Here is a 20,990-nt window from a genome sequence, read left to right as displayed (position 1 = left end):
AACAATAATATACAAATGAATAAAAGTATAAAACAAGAGTAAAAGGAATATGGAAATATGGAAAATACAAAACAAAGTATGCAAACCATTAATATTATAATATATAATCAGTAACATTTTGCAGTGTTTATTTTAAAACTTATTTACAATCTTTTCCTTTCTGGTATAATAATATATTCAGCTTTGTAATCAAGATACAACTTTTTGATCACACAGTATCAAAAGGATCAACATGCGTGATCAAAATGCATGAGCATGATATGCTTTTACCTGCTGGGGGTGAAGTAAAATTAAGGCATTGAATTCCAATCTCCTATTAAATATCACTAAACCAATGTTATGTTTAAAACCAGTAAGCCATAGCTTTTCATGAGAGTATTGTTATGAGATTTTAGGGTTTGAAGGCTTATTCATGATGAATAACCACTGTCCTGAAGCTCTTGAAAGTGTGTCTGTTGGACACAGGCGGGTTTTAAAGGGAGTTTCAAGGCTTTAGTATAAGTGAGCCGGCAAGTCGGACAAAACGTTCTCATGAAATGCTTTAGATCCTGTACCTGAGTGCACACAAAGTCTCAGCATTAAGCCTTTGGTCACTTGGGAAAATGTTGTACACAGCTAGCATGTATCGCATATACCCCACTATTAAAACTTGGCAACAGTCATAGGGCTTCAGCAACAAAGCCAATAATAACCACTTTCACATTTTAATGGCCACAGCGGTGAACACATACTTGAGCCTATAATATCATGGGCTTACAGGGGTGTCAAACTACGGGGCAGAGGTCTGATCTATTGTGTACAAACGCTGATACATCTTATGAAGCTCAATTAGGGATATATTTATTTAGGACTGTCACTGGGGAATGTGTGGAGTTGGTACAGTTATCAATGGTGCCAGCAGGAGCATGCTTGATCTGTGCCACTCATATGCCCCTTAGCATGATAGTATGCTATCATCAGTAATCTGTCAGCTGCAAGGGTGCTGTGCTTGCACTTATCCACCTCCTTGTACAGACTAAAATCTCTCTCCCAAAGCAGTGGCCTTTGTCAACAACACCACTAAATCAAATTCAGGAATTAATCCCAAGAAACACAACAACTGGAATCATAGAATTGCAAGCTCTTGGTCAAGTGAATACACCAAAAACATTTACACGTGTATTTTACTCAAACAAATAATCTCTGCCATATACAACTCTTCAACAGGCTAGTTTCACATGATAAGTACCTTTAAGGTAATAAAACATAATAAAGAATAATTTGTGGTAAAAACATATATTAAAATAAGGTCCAGTAATTCAAGGGCCCTCTTAGTGTTGCTTGTCCATAAATCCCTTTATAATGTAAATCTTTATTCAGAACATCTTGTGGGCTGGGACAAGATATCCCTCCCTCTATTTGGCAATGTTTCAGTAAGAGGCAGAATTGGGAGGAGTGCGAGGGTGAACACTCACTGAAAAAGACTCCAGGATGGGGGATGCCATGTGGTTCAAGTGAAGGTGGCACCTGCTCCACATGATCTAGCATAGATCGGTCATAACCCCACAGTAGTGCAGCATCAAAGGGTGCTATATGGGCATATGTATTTAAACTGTATTGAACCACATTAGCTTTTGGTACATACAGCAAGTACTGTAGATACTGGGTCATATTAAGTGAATGAATCATTTAATGCATCAGCAGCATGGGAGCAACAGATGCAAAGAAATGACAATTCACCTCTACTTTATTCTATGAAATGAATCAACCAAAGTGCACAGCGATGACGAAGTCAAATGCTTTTTAATTATTCTATTCTCTTACCATACAAGTTAAATCTCTTCACCCTCGTCACGCATCCCCACTTTTCCCAGATTTCCCCTTTTCCAAGCGAAAACCACCCACCCGCTTCACGCCCTCCGTTCACCAGCAGAGAGTCTAGGATCACAAATCTGATTTATTTTATTGTTATCAAATTAAGAGCAGAGGAGGGGTGGGGGGTGAGGCAAATAGTTCTGCTCTTCTTGTTTAGGCAACAATAAAAATAACAGATTTGTGTCACATACTGTACGTACCTGATAAAAATCTAATTTGAGTTGGTTATATACTGTGTGTGTGTGTGTGTGTGTGTGTGTGTGTGTGTGTATTATATATATCTACAGTATACACACACACACACACACATAAAATCCAGCCTTTAAGTGTGTGTGTGTGTGTGTGTGTGTCTCAGAACTCGTCATCAGAGCTGAGTAACAGGGTCTTCTCATTGTCTCCCCGTGTACTGAGGTTGCTGTGGCTGCGGGAGAGTGGAGGGCCTCCACACTGTTCCAGGGTGGACTGTTGCGTATACTGCTGGTAAGCCGGGGAGAAGTTATGGATGGCGTCCTGGACCATGTCCCCTGGGTTCATAGTCTCCTTTAGGCTGCTGGAGATGCTCTTCATAGGGGCACAGCGACCTGTGGAAGTAGAAGGACGGAGGGAGAGGAGTATTAGTAGTGGAGCGTTCAATTGAAAGAGTAAGTGAGACAATGGTCATGAGTGGGGGATGGATTGACTGAACAAACCATTGAGCCTGGGTGAATACACATGCTCACACACAAAAGTGAACTAAAAAATGATGACAGCCTGCATCCAATAACTGTAAATAAAAACAAAAACAAAACAACCACGACCATGTTTTAAAAAACAAAATGAGTGTAGTGATAATTAAAAAAATATGTAACTAACTAACGTGGAACTGAAATTGTACTGAATTACCTCCGTATCAAGCAAATGCTAAAGACCACAAATGAGGACAAAGAAGCAAACATAAAAAACTGTGTAACAATGGAGACATAAAGAGCCAACATGAACCTACCGTACTGTCCATAGATAGGAAACGAGCCTTTTAGTGCAGCACAGTGAGGAGATAGAAAGAAGAAAAGGAGAAAAAAGAGACAAAGAAATCGAAAGAAAAGAGAGGAATGGAAGAAAAACAGAAGAAGAGACAGAGGAAAAGATTACTCCAGACCATATTCAGAGGAGCAGAACAGTGTTGAAAGATAGGGAGGGAAAATAACAGCAGGAAAAAGAGACAGTAATGAAAGACTAAAGAAAAATCGCCAATTATCCCATAAACCTTTCATGAAAGCAGACTGTGCAATTATATCAAACGCCATGACAGCTGGTAAGAGCTTTATTTCTGATTCACAAAGCATTTTATACAATTTTCCAACACTCAATATGTTAATATACACAAATACACACTCTACTCTTACCATAGGAGTCCAGCCTCTTGTCCATGTAGACCTTATATGTGAAGGCATGGCGAAAGGCCACAGCAGCAAAGAACATCTCAATGCAGATGATAAAGTTCTGGTAACCTGCTGCGACCGTGCCCTCTCCCACTGACACCTCAGCAGAGTTGATCTTAGGGATGGCACCACACTTCTCCAGGATGGCCAACAGCATTCCTGGATGTAGTAAGGGAAAGAAAGAAGGAATGAAAGGAGGGGGAAAAAATCAAAGAGAGGGAGAGAGATAAGAAAGAGAGAATGATATAGAGAGAGTGTGGGAGAGTGACCTACCATAATACTGTAAAGACTATAAGCACCACTGTGCAAATGTTAAAGGGAACTTCACAGGTATATAACCTGAATCCTATAATTCTATCGCAAAGTAAAGCTCTCTATATGGTTTCCTCACCTTGCCAGAAGGACAGGAAAATGACCGACTTCACCATGAAGAACTTGAGCACAGGACTGTAGGGGACGAGCAGTTCCCGCGTGGCGAAATAGAAGAGGAAGAGAGCGTAGAGTGACAGGCTGACAGAGATGTTGTCGATGATCGTCACATACAGGTATCCACTTGCCACACTGGAGCACAGAGGGACAGACACAGAGAAGAACCACTGTAGAACCACCGACTTATATGTTTTGGACGTGAATAAAAAAAACAATGGGGCTGGATTTTTCCTGTTCATGAAGCAGCCTTTTGAAGAGAGGCTTTGTAGAGATAAACAAATGTCCTAGTGAGAAGAATGTTTCAAAAGCTCAACCAAAGAATCAATGAAAATCAATTGAGCTAAATTCAAGTCAGATTATGACTTAATGCAGCCGTCACGTCAAAGGAGACAGCAGGTCACAAAGGCACTTGTGTTATGAATGCCTTTGTGAGCACATATGGTGGTGCACTAACATACTTGAAGTCTCCATCTCTGTATTTCCCAAAGGCCTGCAGGATGACTGTGATCATGGCCATCAGTGGTTTCACCACACAGAACTGAAGAGTCGCCTGGGGAAGGAATGAGTGACAATGGGAAGGAAGGTCATAATGTGATAATGTGTCAGCAAAGCTACTTGACCAGCTGCTACACCATCTCAATCAATCCTTTATTAATGACTATTGTATGTCATTCATTGGTTCTGTTAGGCCAGGACGTGGAGAGACGGAAAAGCAAGGGCAGAGGAAAGATAACATTCAATACAGCACAGTAAAATCCTAAGGGTTAATCCTAAGGGTTACATTTAGTTTGAAATATCTGTATTGTGAAGCACAGGATAAAGATATACATTTTCAATTCAAACACTTATGAAGTGCTTCTCTATTTTCAAAAACAAACAGACATACACACAAAATAAAAAGGTACAATGAAATGCTCAGGGTTAAATTTAACTCTCAGTTACACGTGGAGAAATGAACACTGAGGATTTTATTGTGTGGCTTCCAGCAACAGCCAGGAACTGAACCCAAAGTCTTAGTACAACAAAAACACTAAAGAGGAAAAAGAGTTGATGCTGCATTATCACTCTGATGTCAAGACAGTGAGACATTTGTGGAAATAGTGATTTCCAACGTTTTTAGCCCGTAACCCAAAAGAGAAACCCAAAAGACATTTGCCCCAGGCCCCAAACTAGTGAAAATATAGGCGATCTACAAGCTCACAACGCGGTGCAAAGCCAATACAAGCAGTCAGATATACTGAATATATTTTATTTTGCATTATATTATATATAATTATTATATACACTATCATATAGTACGTATTGGTACGTGTAGAGGGGGATAAAACTGCAAACCAAGTACAGAGCCAATGGTCAAGTAGTGGTTAAATATGTGAAATGTTTTAAATGTGTGAACATACAAATGAATATGAATCCAACGTATTAATAGAAAAGATTATGTGTAAACAAAAACAAACTAAAATCAATGATGATGATACGCCAATTTCACTGATACGCCCATTTATAGGCATACAGTATAGTGAAATTCCGGTTGTGCAAAACCTCGCCAAACCCACATCGGCGAGAACTTGACGATGTTCGGCGTCGATAATTAGGGCACATGACATTTTCAGGGGTCTGTGCTGTTTTATGTAACAGCTTTTTTATTAACATTTTTAAGTCTTAATAATAATTGTACAACCTGTGATAATGCTGAAATTGAAAGGCCAAAACAATACACTTGAAATAATAGGTGTAGCCTAGTACTTCAGTATACAGTATTTATTTAGTTTGATTGATGAACCAAGAAAGGTGCATGATGGCCCTGGTATCCTGATTCTAAGGATGTCATTATAGGTAGAATATAAAACAAGTGAAAGTTGCAGATGTACAAGTTCACAACATATGCAAGTTGTGTGACATTATATGATTCAAGTATAAAATGGGGCTTAAAAGCAGCTAATCAATGAATCAGGATAGTATGTGAATATGATTGTTTTCCAATACATTAGATAACTACAGAGTTTCCGGCTCATGTATTTATTGAGTCAATTGTGTTCATACAGAAGCTACAGCTAAGCAACGATTTCTGAACCATTTTGTTGAAACTATTTTAACGGGGAGAACCACCCATTTTCAACATTGAACTATGTCATATTTGAAAACTATATAGCATAGTTGTTATCATATTCTCATTACACAGGATATGTGAAAATAGGATATGCATGTGAAAACAGTGATAATCTACCTGTTTGCAGAAGCGGAGGAAACCAATGGAGTATGTCCTGCCCCACAGACAACAGGTTCCATAGACACAGCTAGACCTATGGCAGAGGTAGAGGTTTAAGTACAAAAACATGACTTGAGTATCATGAACATGATACTGTAGGCTGCCTGACAAGACATTCATGGACTCTATTAATGTCCAGGTCAGTTTTGGATTAAATGTGTGTCTGTCTGTCTGTCTGTCTGTCTGTCTGTCTGTGTGTGTGTGCGTGCGTGCGTGCGTGCCGCTATATGATCAAGAGAGTAATCATGTCAACATTCTGTTAAGCACTGACAGCAATGCAATGAAACAGCAAGTTCTCTCTGCCATATTAATTACTTGTGGCGACAGACGTCATTGTTGCACAGCAGCTGTATCTGTATGCTATATGTATGTCTCCTAACTGCAATAGAGTCATGCGTATCTCTAGCCGTGTTAGATATCGTTGGCATGTACTACATACAAACCTAAAATGTCAATGCCCAAGCAGATACGTGCTCACAGCAGGGTACAGTGTGCCATCATGGCTGCTGAAGTTAACGTCACAGAATTACAGAAGTAGTACTAAATTATTTTCTGCATTTGATTCAGCTGAATAAATACACTATACAAGTATAAATACAGCCTGAGATAGAGAGGACAAAGACTTACTCAATAGGTTTCCCTCTGATCTCAGCCATGATGGCACTTTCTCCTCCCAGGTACTCATAGCACAAACTGAGGAAGTTGTAGATGACAAAGGCTGCAGGCAGACACACATACAAACATACAAGTAACTATAAAAGTAAAATCGAACCTCTGTTCGAAGTGGAGCTGTGTGTGTGTGTGTGTGTGTGTGTGTGTGTGTGTGTGTGTGTGTGTGTGTGTGTGTGTGTGTGTGTGTGTATTGCAGTTGAAAACAGCGCCCCTCCCTTAACATGTGTGGTCATAAAAGGTACTACCACATTCTTGAGGCTACATACGGACCCACATAGACACACAAACGGCCATGTATAGGGAGCTCCACACAGCTCCAAAAATAATAATAATAACCAGTAAGACTCCCTAATCGGGAGATAAGCGACCGTTGGTCGCTTATCTCCATAAATAGGCCAAAAAGTAGTTTGTGCAAAATCGTCCTGATGGTGGCGCTAGATGGGACAGATGCGTTGTGATTACATGACTGTAGAGATACTGTGTACTGGTGTGCATGATTTTAGGGCAAAATCTGTAGGAGCAGGGTGACTGTAGAGATACTGTGTAGTGGTTTGTGTGATTTTAGGGCAAATTCTGTAGGAGCAGTGTCCAAAAATGTGTGTTTTAAAAATCAGCCAGATGGTGGCGCTAGATGGGACAGATGCATTTTGATGACATGACTGTGTAGTTATGAACAATAGCTAATGTATACAATTGAAAGTGAAAGAGATGACCTTTTTAACATTCCAGCATTTACAAAAGCAGTTTCTGTTAGCTAAAGGGTGGGCATCTGTATTTATGGTTGCTAATAGTGGACCCAGGTCTGTTTATTTAAGCATGGAGGCTCATCCTTCCTGGACTCCCTGGTGTGAAGGGGTGTGTGTGTGTGTGTGTGTGTGTGTGTGTGTGTGTGTGTGTGTGTGTGTGTGTGTGTGTGTGTGTGTGTGTGTGTGTGTGTGTGTGTGTGTGTGTGTGTGTGTGTGTGTGAGAGAGGACAGTGGCAACATTCCTTGCCACTTGGCAGGTCACACATTATGTTTGAGAGAGAGAGAGAGAGAGAGTGTGTGTGTGTGTGTGTGTGTGTGTGTGTGTGTGTGTGTGTGTGTGTGTGTGTGTGTGTGTGTGTGACACAGAGAGAGCAGCCCCGTTGGGGTGGTCATTTGGTCATTTTTGCACATTTGGTAATTTTTTACACCTGGGGGTCCCCCAGGGACCTGGGGGTCCCCGAAACTCCGGGGGTCCTTGGAGGTTGTAGTTTGGCAGGCAAGGAGTGTGTGTGCAAAATCTGGCATGGATCGGGGCAACGGTTGCAGAGATATGAGCAGGGCAAAAGTGTGACGTGTGACGTGTGACAGAGGGAGTGACGGAGGGAGTGACGGAGGGACAGCCGGTGGAGGTTTGGATAGTGTGCAAGTAACTGCGACCTACGGTCGCAATAATAATAATAATTATTATTATTAAACATTGGTTGTGTTCAGTGGTGTAAAGTAACTAAATACATTTACTTAAGTGCTGTACTTAAGTAACATTTTCAGGTATTTGTACTTTATTGAGTATTTCCAATTTCCAATACTTTCACTTCTACTCCACTACATCCTGGATCCAAATATTGTACTTTTTACTCCTACATTTATTTGATAACTTTAGTTACTAGTTACTTTGTAAATTTTGATTATTATTACAAAACATACATTAACTGCTTCAACCCTATACATATTGGTCATTTTAAAATAGCCGATCTACAAGCCCCCAATGCATTGCGATGCAACGCATTGTGAGCTATTTTCAAAAGATATATTTATACATTTGAAAACTTGAAATGGGACATTCTGCATAATGAGTACTTTTACTTTTGGTACTTTTAAGTACATTTTGATGCCAAAACCTTTGCACTTTTACTCAAGTACATTTTGAATTCTGGACATTTACTTGTGACAGAGTATTTTTATATTGCAGTATTGATACTTTAAACATTGGAGTACTTTTTCCACCACTGGTTGTGGTACCCACACCAATAAGCATTCTCAGCTCTCCACCCCTAAATAAATATACTACCATTAAATGCTTCCTGTGTCAGAGATTCCAGTGTGACTGGATGCAGAGCGGACCAGTAGAATAGAACACAGGAATTTATCAGAAATGTCCTGTTTTAAGTTGGTCTACTTTTCTGGAGCACCAGTGAATTCAGTGAGTATCTTACAACTGAACTCAATACTAGGCTTTGATCATGAACTTCAGTGCTCTTCTGTTTGTCTGTCTGTGACCAATAGAACAATAACTCTGTTGGCTGTGTACGCTTCCTCTGCGTGTTTTGTTTTAGATAACTTACATTTGTTTAGATATTGGTTCATAGTTTTGTTTTTTATGTTTCTGTGTACACTTTGTAACATGGTGTTTAAAAATGTGCTATATACATTTATGAAGTTCAAAAAGTGTACATTCATGCTCCCAAGATGAAGAAAGTGGAAAACTAGAGATGTTTTTACACCTTGACAGAGTTCTTCTAATTTATCTCCAATATACTTCAGGCCATTTCTGTCATACAACTTCCACACAACACTGCAGAATTGTCATATTACTCTATACCGCGCCCAGTTAGCATGGGCGCGGTATACCTGTGTGTACCTTTCCATAAATGCTATGGAAAGGTTCTTCAATGCTTCCTTTCTTATCTTGTTTAGCATAGAGTACACTGGAAGCAAACTTGCCATCCAACAATTCCTTACTTGCATTCCACACATGTACATTAACTTGTATTGTATATACAAAACATGCACACTTTGAAGGGCAATTTAGTACATTTACCAGAATTATGATGTTCTTAAAAAAGTATAACTGACAACCAGACATTTGTGGCCACCTGGACCCTAATCACATCTGTGTGTTTTACTGCTGCTGGATCTTCAAGACATTCTAGAAGGAATTCAAGTGAGTGCTGGTGATATTTTTGAGTTTTAACTCTCTGGGCACTGGAAATGGCCAATGTCTTCTGTCATACACTCGGATCAATATATCCAATCTCGAGAGAATCATATTTCTTAGTGGCTTTTTAAGTATATTTATTTTTGTCTCCACCAGCCGAAAGGCATGGGGAGACTATGTTTTGCACCCTGTCCATCCGTCCTCTCCTTCTGTCTTTGTACAGCTAATCTCCGGCGCCGTTGCCACGATGGGTGCCAGAGCAGAACCTCTGGCCCGAATTTTTCACATCGGCCTGTTATAGCGCCACCAGGAGGCGAATTTGTGCAAAACACATTTTTGGATAGTACTCCTACAGATGTTGTCCAAATATCACACAAATCGGTACACAGTATCTCTGATAGTCATTAAACAAAAAAGGTATTTCAGATTTTTCATATTCCATCCTGATTGCCTAAGATTGCCTACCAAAGTTTGCAGAACTGCTCCGTTTTGAACAAAATGGCTCAAATCATTAACGCAGAGTGTGATTTCCGTAAAATTTCACACGCACATTCCCACAAGGCCAAAGAAGACATGTCACTTAAAAATTGTAAAATCAGCCTTATGGTGGCGCTATACCAGCCTGATTTGTGTTTTTATTTTTAACTCTGTATGCACACTCCCTAGAGGCTAAAGAAAAACCTTTGCCCTGCATTTCAAAAATGTGGGTTATATAGCGCCACCAGGAGGCAGACTTACGTAAAAAAAAACTTTTTTATATAACACCTTCAGATTTTATCCAAATTTCACACACTTGCTACACATGATCTCTATAGTCACGTGATCAAGACAGATATCTTTGCTTTTTCATATTCCATACTGATTGTCTAAGATTGCCTTCCAAAGTTTTCAGGATTGGTCCATTTTGAACAAAATGGCTCAAATCATTAACGCAGAGTGTGATTTCCGTAAAATTTCGCACGCACATTCCCACAAGGCCAAAGAAGACATGTCACTTAAAAATTGTAAAATCAGCCTTATGGTGGCGCTATACCAGCCTGATTTGTGTTTTTATTTTTAACTCTGTATGCACACTCCCTAGAGGCTAAAGAAAAACCTTTGCCCTGCATTTCAAAAATGTGCGTTATATAGCGCCACCAGGAGGCAGACTTACGTAAAAAAAACCTTTTTATATAACCCCTTCAGATTTTATCCAAATTTCACACGACTTGCTACACATGATCTCTATAGTCACGTGATCAAGACAGATATCTTTGCTTTTTCATATTCCATACTGATTGTCTAAGATTGCCTTCCAAAGTTTGCAGGATTGGTCCATTTTGAACAAAATGCCTCAAATCATGAACGCAGTGTGGAATTTGTGTGAAATTTCGCGCCACCATTAGGTCAACTTTTGCTAAACAAATTTTTAGAACAAAATGCCTCAAATCATGAATGCAGCGTCCCATTTGCCATGAAAGGCCGAAGAAGAGATGGCACCCTTTTCACTTTGGCCTATTATAGCGCTACCTGGAAGCCACAATAAGCTACCTGGTGGAGACCTGTGCTCGGAAGAGCACTTCTTCTAGTTTTAATATGGTCTCCTCCCATCCATAGCTGCCAGCCTTATGTAAAACTACGCATTTGGCCAATATCTTGGGAGGAAGCTCTTGAGACACAGGATGCATTGGGAATTGTTATGTCAGATTTTCACTTGTCCATCTCATAGAATAATTGAGTCCACTTTTTATAAAGCTGTCCATTGCCTCAAAGACATACAAAATACTATTTTACAGCACCCTAATGTTCCATAATGCCATGGCTGCTAACTGACACAAATGTCTCACTAAACACTTGTAGAAATTCTTGTGTCAGTAGATGCACAGCAGATTAATGGGCTACAGAAGGCCAACGATTTATCTGTTCTCAATTGAGTCCCTTGAAACTCTTCTCAAGCTTTTGGTCGTTTGCATACTGTTGCTAGGTAACAGGCTTCCCCACCCCAGCAATCCCAATAGGCCTAGGAAGCAAGAAAACAAAGATGGAAGTTCTCGTAAACGCAGACACTGTAAAGGCCATCTGCCACTGGGGGATCACAACACATAAATTCCCACTCAGCCAATTCTCCTGGGAGTCAGGAAGTAGAATACTAGAACACACCAGGCTCACTCCAACAGTTTTGGTGAATATAGTGGATAAACATAAGTGTGTGCTGTGTAAGGTGTATTATCCTTTATGACAGCACAACTGCCAGTGCCAGCCTCTGCCTCTATACACTGAGGTAATAAGCTCATCATCATGTCTGTAATAGCAATATACATTTTCACTGAAATGAGGGAGAAATATGCGGACAAAAAGGTAATTACTTTCACCTACTGGCCACAGTGATGGGGAGGATTCTAAAGTTCACCTGCCACAGTTTTACCAGCAAACAATGTTTTGGCATCGAAAGAAAAAAAGAAAAAGAAAACAGTGATGGACAAAATGTGGTCATATTTTCCCAAATATGGAGGTGACCGACGTCTGACATCATAGATATCTGACATCATAGACCACATCAGCTTGACACAATATGTCCATATATAATGGGCATTCCAGATATGGGCTTAATGTTGATGACATCAGGGATCTCTATGGGCATAACAGGGATTGTATTAGTGTGGTTTCCCTAACAGGGTGTCTATTCATATCCATATATGCCCATATATGAACATATTGTGTCAGTCTCGTGTGGTCTATGACATCAGCCATCTATGATGTCAGATGCCCATATATGGACATATTGTGTCAGTCTCACGTGGTCTATGATGTCAGACGTCTGTGATGTCAGACGTCACTTCCATCTACAGTACATACCTTCATAGCAGTCTCTAACCGTATCGAAGTAGACATAGTATTCCTCGTTGGTGAAGAGCAGGAGGCTGAGCCAGGATTCAAAGGCAAAGATGGGGACAATGAAGAGGATCCTCACTATGTGCCTCTGTTCGTTGGGGGAGCTGTAGTAGCGCAGGTGCATGTAGATCTGAGAATGAGATGGGTAAGCCAATCATTCATTTGCGGTCGCAATCAATGTATGTCTATGTTTCCATCAGCTGCCTCACAAAACACCTGGCGGCCATACAATTAAATCAGCTCTGTAAAGTCAGGACGGACTCATCAGACCAACGATGAACTGTTTGTTCATCTGTACAGGTGTGTTCTATGACACAAGCTCCCCTCTTATCTTTGTGTATAGCTTCTGATCACTGCTAAGCACTAGAGAACTACTTAACCACTGACCTGTGTGTTTAATGTATTTCTCCTCCTATGAGCTCATGTAATTAACTTCTATCAAATACAAAGTGTCTCTGACTCCATTTGCTTCAACATCCTGATTGATCTTGAATTCGAAGTATGTAGAGTAGAGGTCTGCGTACAGCAGACGCAACAAGTTGGATCTCAGAGGAGATGGGAAGTGTATGTGTACACTTTCACGTTTTTCCTCCTATTATTGAGACAAGCAGGTGACAGGAAGAGACAGAAGGGGTCTTTTGCCATTGGTACCTTTTAAAAGCTTCATCTGGTTCTCATCTTCTTACACAATACCACACCTATCACCTTTCCTGGCCTGTACACGCACACGCACACACACAGGTAAGATAACAAACAAGTGGGTGATAACATGTCTAGCAAAGAGAGCACACACTGATTGCAGTGGTTGTTGCTAAGCAACTGTGACCCTCCTCCCATTCCCTGCTCTTTGCTGATGTCATAGCAGAGGCAGGAGCACTTGTTGCCAGAGCGACGAAGGCTCATCTTTAACCCTTTGTGAATACGATAGCAGCACACAATGACAACTTGAGCCTAGTAGCATAGTAATAAGACGGCACTGTATGCAACAGTTGAATTTATTGAGAACTTCACTGTAAGGTGCCTAGTAGCATAGTAATAAGACGGCACTGTATGCAACAGTTGAATTTATTGAGAACTTCACTGTAAGGTGAGAACTGGACACTCAAACCAGGAAAGATCAATTACTGAAGCTCACCTAGGCAAAATATATGCTCTCATCAATGTCATCCCCCTAACCGCTCCACATTCCCTGTCTCTCTCCACTGTCACAGTCAATAAAGGCTCAAATTGCCCCAAAAATATCTTAAAACAAGTAGTCTTCATGAAGTTCAATAACCCATTTCACTTCAGCATCTAATTTTCGGCTTGTACATTTAAATATAGTATAGATATACTGTAGTAGAAAAGAGAAAGATGGGATGGACATGCAACACAGGTCTTCAGTTGGAATCGAACATGGGGGACGTTGCAAATATGTGTGCACTACCACCTACCAGCCCGCCCTCAGAGAGTTCATGAGAACTCAAGCACTCCACAAGCACCTTACCTGGTGACAGGTGATTAGCAGGGCTGTCCACACAAAGAACCCTGAGATGGTTTGGGCAGTAGAGGTCATGAGGAAAATGGGTGCCTCTGGGGTGACCAGGGTCTCTGGTACCAAGGAGGAGTTGGACCCTTGTGGAGACATGGTGGTAGGGGGTCGTGGGACCAGACCAATGGGAGAATCATTGCTCAACCTCTCTGATAGGGGAATGTCTCCCTGCCAAAGTTGACTCATCTGCAGAAAGACAGAAGAAGGTGAATACAAAGAGGAATTTGATTCAGTTTCGTATCAAAGTTTAAAAAAAAATCACATTAAGGAACAAAAGGTGATCCACACCTGGGAGCGGATGAATGTGTACTAGCCCTGAACTCAAGAAGCACCCAGTTAATTAACCTATTCACACAGCACCCTGAGTAAAATTGCCACCATGTGAATTAGGGTCAATGACAAATATGTTTTGCAAGCACCTCGTCGTATTGTGTTTCTAGGAAATAAACCATGAATGACACAATTTTCTGGCAGAGCATAATATCAATCAGGATTTGCTGATTGAAACCACTGGATTACATCAAGTAGCAAACAGGACAGGATGGACACGTTAACAGAATGAAAGTTGGGATATTCATGGTTAACAGATTAACCGATATGGTTACTAGGTAATATAATGGTTAAATGGTTAATGTATTATTATTATTTTTGGTGCAAGGGTACCTACTACCTTTACCCCTAAAGTGATGCCTGGAGCAGTCACCACGTTACAAAGGTACAACAGATTTATGATTGATGGCAATGGTGATGCTTTACCAACGGAAACTCTAGCAGAAATAAACAACCTTATGCACTTAAGGAAGTTCACGTTGCGTATGTACATGACATTCATTATTCTACAGTAGTGGTTTATGTGCTTCATAATTTACTCAAAGACTCTGTTAATCAACATTTGGCTACAGCTGGGAGACCCTACTGGGGTCTCAACAGTTTCACAACCAAAGATTCTGTCCTGGCGGGTGTGTGATTCACAGACATTTGTCCATTAAAAAAACGGTTAATGGTAAAGAAATTAGGTTCTCCAAATGGCCAACCCTAAATGAGAGTGTAGTAGATAGAGAGTTGAAGTCAAATCAAAACACAGCACGAGAATGAGTGAAGAGGAGGCATCTGGTAGTTGGGTGCATGGGAACAGTGAATATTTGAATATAACAACACACTGGAAGGAAGAACAGAATTGAATCAGTCAAACAGAGCACATTGGTGTGACAGCCATGAGCTGGGGCTGCTGACCCAAATTCTCCTCTGTTTCTCCTTGTTTTGCTGAGGGCTGGAGGAAGTGCGAGGGAGCTGTAAATAGGCCCTACACACAAACAAAAACACTACAGAAGACTAGGAGGACACCTTGCATCACAACATCAGAGTGCAGTCTGGTACAATACAAGTACACAGGCTGTGGCCTCGAGGGGGCGGTGCGATAATATGGTTCTGTTGGGTTTGTGAGACAGAACTAGGGCTGGCCGCAAATATTTGGAAAAAAATGTTTTTCAGTATTTGGATACTTAATTCTGTTATATTTGAATCATTGCACAGCGTCATCCCTGTACGCAGAGCAGTAAGCTCACAAGTTGATCAGGCTGCTTGTGGGTGTTTGTTTTGAGATCACCCCGTCATCTGAAACACATCAGTCAGCTTGCCTGGATTCTAGGAAACTGACAATTCCATTAAGAGTGAAAACTGATTTCACAATGAGATTCAGCCCCTCTATCAGCTAAATATAGGTTGTCACTGGCCGAGATGTGGATGACTCACACACCTTGCCAAAGCTAGCGCTAGCAATTCAGTCCCTTAGAAAATATTATTGTTACATAGAAAGGTCTGATCTCTGCTTGTCTATCTGCGTGCCCACAAAAAAATCTAATCAATTAAATAAAAAAATATACATATATTTTTCTGATTTAATTTTTTTTTTTTAAATCAGCTATTCTGTTTGAGCTGTCCTCTTGGTATGTAAGCCAATGGCAACCTCAGAGTTAGGCCTGAAATAGGGCTGGGCGATATGACTTCAAATCAATATCAAGATTATTTTGCTTTTGCCCCGATTATGATTAATGAACGATTATAAAGTAAAATAAAAAAGTGAAAATAGCATATCTAAAAGTGTGTTATAGACCTACTATAATAATAGAAGATTAAGTGGCTAATCAGACTAGACTTTAGCCGATTATGAAAAGAAAATCTACAACAACTTTTTGGTGTTGATTTGTAAAAAAAAAGGGTTATTGGTTCTAAATAGATATTTTGGTTAATTGCCCAGCCCTAGCCTAGTTCTCGAAATAACTGAGAGTGAATATGTTTCAAATCACTGTCTGTGTGCTCTCTCACAACTGTAAAAGGTCCACAGACACTACACCCATGTACAGTATATATAGTAGGCCTATATCTTAGTGGGACAGACAGATACATAGACACGGGACAGATACAGGCATAGGCAGTTCATCAATCCTGCTGACTGCACCCAGGCTGCGTTTCAAAACATCTATTGTACTTTGACCTAAATCCAAACAGCAGGCTTTTGACATGACATCAGAAGCCTCTTTGCTAGGGGAAAGACCTGTGAAGCAGCATCAAGCATGATTAGGTCATGCAGAGATGAACATAACAAATGGTTGCAGTGCTCTACTAAAAGCACATGTTTATAATTGCTTTGCTTATCTTTATATTTTATCTTACTTAATGGATTTCTTAAAAACAGCCAGAAGTAAAATTATTGTAATGTTCATGTTCTTCCAATCAAGTTAATCACTGGAAATACGGTATAAACGCTTATGGATACAAAAACATACACCTGAAAACAGTAGGCCTACACAGCATTTCAATTAAAAAATAAACATCGGTACTTTGTGAAACTTAAATAGTTTTCTATGAGCTTTATCAGTGGTTATCAGCCAGTGGTCCTTGAGGGGGTTCCAGGTGGTCCCCAAATTATTGTTAAACATCTGCATTATTTAATTTACAAGAAGTCTCCTTAATTAGAGATTTTATAAGAATTGTTATTTTGATCAACGTTTGTCTGTTATCTCCCTCCTATCCCACATTATCCAGCGAAATTGCGTCTGAGGCTAAATCTCATAAAAAGGTGGTACACGCCACGGCTTTGATTGATTGATTGATTGAAGGCTTTATTAGAAGTTTGCATAGGAAAATGTACAGATTCATGACGGTACAGTTCACTGGTACAAGGTCTACTAAAAGGAGATCCATGAAAAGACTAAGCTTATTTCAACAGGAAACCATTAAAGTATCTCATATAACATTGAATGACAGACAAATAGAACACAGTACTATGCAGTAGATATGTAAAGAAAAAAAGAAAACAGTAGGTCTATACAATCAGTAAGTACAGTATATACAATATATACAAGGAAGGGGCAGGTAACAGTAAGTCTAAACAATCAGTATGTACAGTATATACAAGGAAGGGGCAGGGAGGGTAGGGTTGGGCTAGGTTTTTACCAGTTGTGAACGGCTGCTGCCTGTAAGTGGTTTTTTAGGGCAATTTTAAAGGATGCTAGTGATCCACACTCCTTTATGGCCTTCGGTAAGGCATTCCACATTTTTGTGGTGTAGCAGAAGAACGAGTTCGACCCTTTCTTTGAGTTGACTCTGGGTTGAACGTGATCTGTGGCACTGCCTCTGGTGTTGTAATTATGGACATCCTTAACGTTTTTAAAGTATTTTGACAGGTACTTGGGTATCATAGTGGTGTAGTGTATCTTGTACACCAGGCCCATTGCAAGTTGCTGTACTCTGTCATCTACTCTGAGCCACCCCACTCTTAACTGGTGAGTAGCGGTGAGGTGAGTCTGATTGGGAAGGTTAAGCAGGACCCTAATTAGTTTATTTTGGGCTGTTTGGAGTTTAGTTTTTAGGGCTTGTGGGGCGTCACGATACCATACGTGGACTCCATAGTCAAAGAGGGGCTGGATTATTGCACCAGCTATGGTCTTCAGTGTGTTGAAGTTGACCATTGGGGCGATCCTCTGTAGGAAACGAGTTCGTTGGTTGATTTTTTGTATTACTTTTGAAGTCATCTTTTCGCTGGAAAGATTAGCTTCAAGGATACATCCTAAGTAGGAGATTTCGTTTTTTCGTGTTATGACCTTGTCACCCACTTTGATTGTGAAGTTCTCTACCTTTTTGAGGTTATGATTTGATCCAAAGAGGATGGACTCGGTTTTGCCCAGGTGAATTGATAATTTGTTGTCGTTAAGCCATGTGCAGATCTTACTCAGTTCAGAGTTAAGTGTCTTTTCAACCTGCAAGTGGTCCTTGCCCGAGACTAGGAGAGCCGAGTCATCCGCGAACAGGAACAGGTTGCAGTCGCAAGCAGATGCCATGTCGTTCACGTATATTAGGAACAACAGAGGTCCCAGTATGCTACCTTGGGGAACTCCACAGCTTACTGGGAGGGGGGGGGACAGGGTACCGTTAATCTCCACCACCTGTTCCCTCCCCACCAGGTAAGATTGCATCCAGCTCACTGCTGCGCTGTCAAGACCGATGGCTTTTAGTTTCTCAATCAGAATAGCATGATCCACGGTGTCAAATGCCTTCTGGAGGTCCATCATGACCATGCCACTATACTTGCCCTGATCCGCTTCGCGTTTGATTTGGTCAGTCAAATAGAGAAGGCATGTGTCAGTGGAATGGGATTTTCTGAATCCAGATTGGAACTCGTAAATCAGATTATTCTCATCGAGATATCTTGCAATCTGTTCGTAGACTATTTTCTCCATGACTTTGGATATGGAGCTAAGAATGGAAACGGGGCGGTAGTTTCCAGGGTCTAGTTTGCTACCTTTTTTATGCAGGGGGGTTACTTTTGCTAGTTTGAAGTCCTGGGGGACATGACCCTGTTCGATGGAAAGGTTAATTATGTGGGTAATGATTGGAGCAATGGTGGCAGCTGAATCTCTGAGAAATCTAGCTGGGATTTTATCAAGGCCAGTGGCCTTGTGTTGAGGTAGGGCGCTCAATTTTTTAAACACTTCATCAGTTGTCACTGTGGAAAGTTTAAAGCTGTCTTTACTGACGCCCAGCTCAAATCAAATGCCGAATAAATAACGGACATTGACATGAAAAAGGTTGAAAACCACTGGCTTTTAATATTGTAAATAGATGACGACTGCATTGAATGAAGAGGGTATCGTTCTGACACCATCGTGCTGCTCCAGTTCTTACCTCCTCCTCTGCAGTTGTTGGATTTGATGGGGCTGCGGTTGTTTGAATCCAAGCATCAATTTAGCTGATTTTACTTCTTGTCGACAGCAAGCCCGTGTGGAGTGTCCACTGTAGCCAAAGCAACCATTAACGCCGACGCCAGTTGGCTACATCCATCTACTGCATTGTTGCTGTTGTTTTTTTTTAATACACAGAAACGGTCCCGTTGCTGTTGTCAAGCTTACAATATACAAGTATCGACAGTTAATTAAGCGAAATGCTAACTAGCTAGCCTGCCGTTAGCTCGCCGTTGCCCCAGTAAACTCAGAATAAGGCGAGGCGAGTAAACATACGTTTAGGAGGAATTATTGATCCATTTCCTCCAAACAAAAAAATATGCTGTCACAGGCGACTAGCTGCTGGGTTAACTTTGCGGTTGCGGTTCCCCTTCCCATAGCTGAATGAATGACTATAATAATAATAATGTAATAACCATCCTATGCACCGTTATTTCCTCCACATCAGCAGCAGCCTCGGTTACACACAGTAACACACCAGCAGCCAGACGGACACATTCCAGGGTTCCGTTGTGCGCATGTTCAGGACAAGCTTTTGGCTTGAAGCGCTGATTCGAAAATAGCAGACCTACAAGCTCACAGTGCGTCGCAAACATCTCGCAAATGACGCATTGTGAGCTTGCAAGTCTGTCATTTTTGGCGCACGACACCAACGTGCGGCGGAGCATAAATTCGGCTCGAGCTGCCCACATGAAAAATGATGTAACTCAGCTGCTGCCAGCTGGTCTGCACTGCATGTGCTATTGTTGTGCTGTGTGCACCGCTGCACCCCCCCCCCACATATGAACGTTCCCTTCACACCCCATGGAGGCTTCATCCAATCAAGCCACGCCAAAATAATTTGTCTCAGGTTATAATGTAATGTCTAAAATCCATACTAGAGCACTTGGGTTAAGTTAAGTAATATGAAGAAAAACTAAATGTGCAGCAAAGTTTGTGAGGAACATTTTTTTTATTCATTTTTATTACTTCATAAAATATACACAGATACTGTTGTAAATAAAGTTAAAAGTGTGTTAAAGAACTGTACAAGATATCAATACACAATACATAAAGTCAACCCCCCCCCCCCCCCAAACAAAAAAAAAATTCTAGTGATTCTCCCCAACCCATAATAGGTTACATTGCCACTGGGTCATGTTGTCCCATACAAAGGACACAGGCCATGGTAATTTACACATCCATGCAACTGGCATGGTTTACCCCCTCAATCAATGACATCATCAAGGTTGCTGTTGAAATCCAGGGCTCTCAATATCTCTAGAAAACTCTGGCAGACTGGTGTGGTGACATCAATGAACCTTTTGCCCAAATGGGACTAGCCCTACTAGGTGGATATTGAAGTCTGTGATAAGTGATAAAGATTTTAAGACAGATTAAAACTAAGGAGGGGAAAAGAGGACAAAGGGGTTTGTGATTAAACAGACAAAATACAAGACAATTTTAAAATAAACTAGAAGCAGTGCTCTTCCGAGCACAGGTCTCCACCAGGCCGTGCGTCCTGGTGGTGCTACTGTATAATAGGCCAATGTAAAAAGGGTGGCATGTGTTCTTCACCTTAGATCTTTCATGGCAATCGGACGCTGCATGCATGATTTCAAGCATTGTGTTCCAAAAATGTGTTTTGCTAAAGTCTACCTGCTGGTGGCGCTATAACAGGACAATGTTAAAAAGGTAGCATTTGTTCCTTGACCTAGTGGGAATATGTGTGGCAAATGTCACGGTAATCGCAAGCTGCGTTGATGATTTGAGGCATTTTGTTCAAAAACTGAGCAATCCTGCAAACTTTGGAAGCTAATATTAGC

General features: G+C 40.9%; 1 protein-coding gene across 1 annotated transcript; it reads right to left on the bottom strand.

Moving 5' to 3' along the window:
* Positions 1 to 105: 105 nt before the first annotated feature.
* LOC308282543 (transmembrane protein 184B-like) lies at positions 106 to 19,620 on the bottom strand. Its single transcript, XM_080722922.1, has 9 exons — positions 19,130 to 19,620; positions 13,901 to 14,131; positions 12,379 to 12,544; positions 6,598 to 6,688; positions 5,929 to 6,004; positions 4,160 to 4,251; positions 3,664 to 3,833; positions 3,237 to 3,431; positions 106 to 2,435 (listed from the first exon to the last, which is right to left on the bottom strand). Exons 2-9 carry the CDS (start codon positions 14,129 to 14,131, stop codon positions 2,206 to 2,208), a joined length of 1,251 nt encoding a protein of 416 aa, XP_080579048.1. The 5' UTR covers positions 19,130 to 19,620; the 3' UTR covers positions 106 to 2,205.
* Between the last annotated feature and the right edge of the window lie 1,370 nt (positions 19,621 to 20,990).

Source organism: Nannobrachium achirus (genome assembly GCF_963921795.1).
Source record: "Nannobrachium achirus genome assembly, chromosome: 4".
Lineage (NCBI taxonomy): Eukaryota > Metazoa > Chordata > Actinopteri > Myctophiformes > Myctophidae > Nannobrachium > Nannobrachium achirus.
The sequence above is the reverse complement of the archived record's forward strand: the minus strand, read 5'-3'. Positions and strand labels throughout refer to the sequence as shown.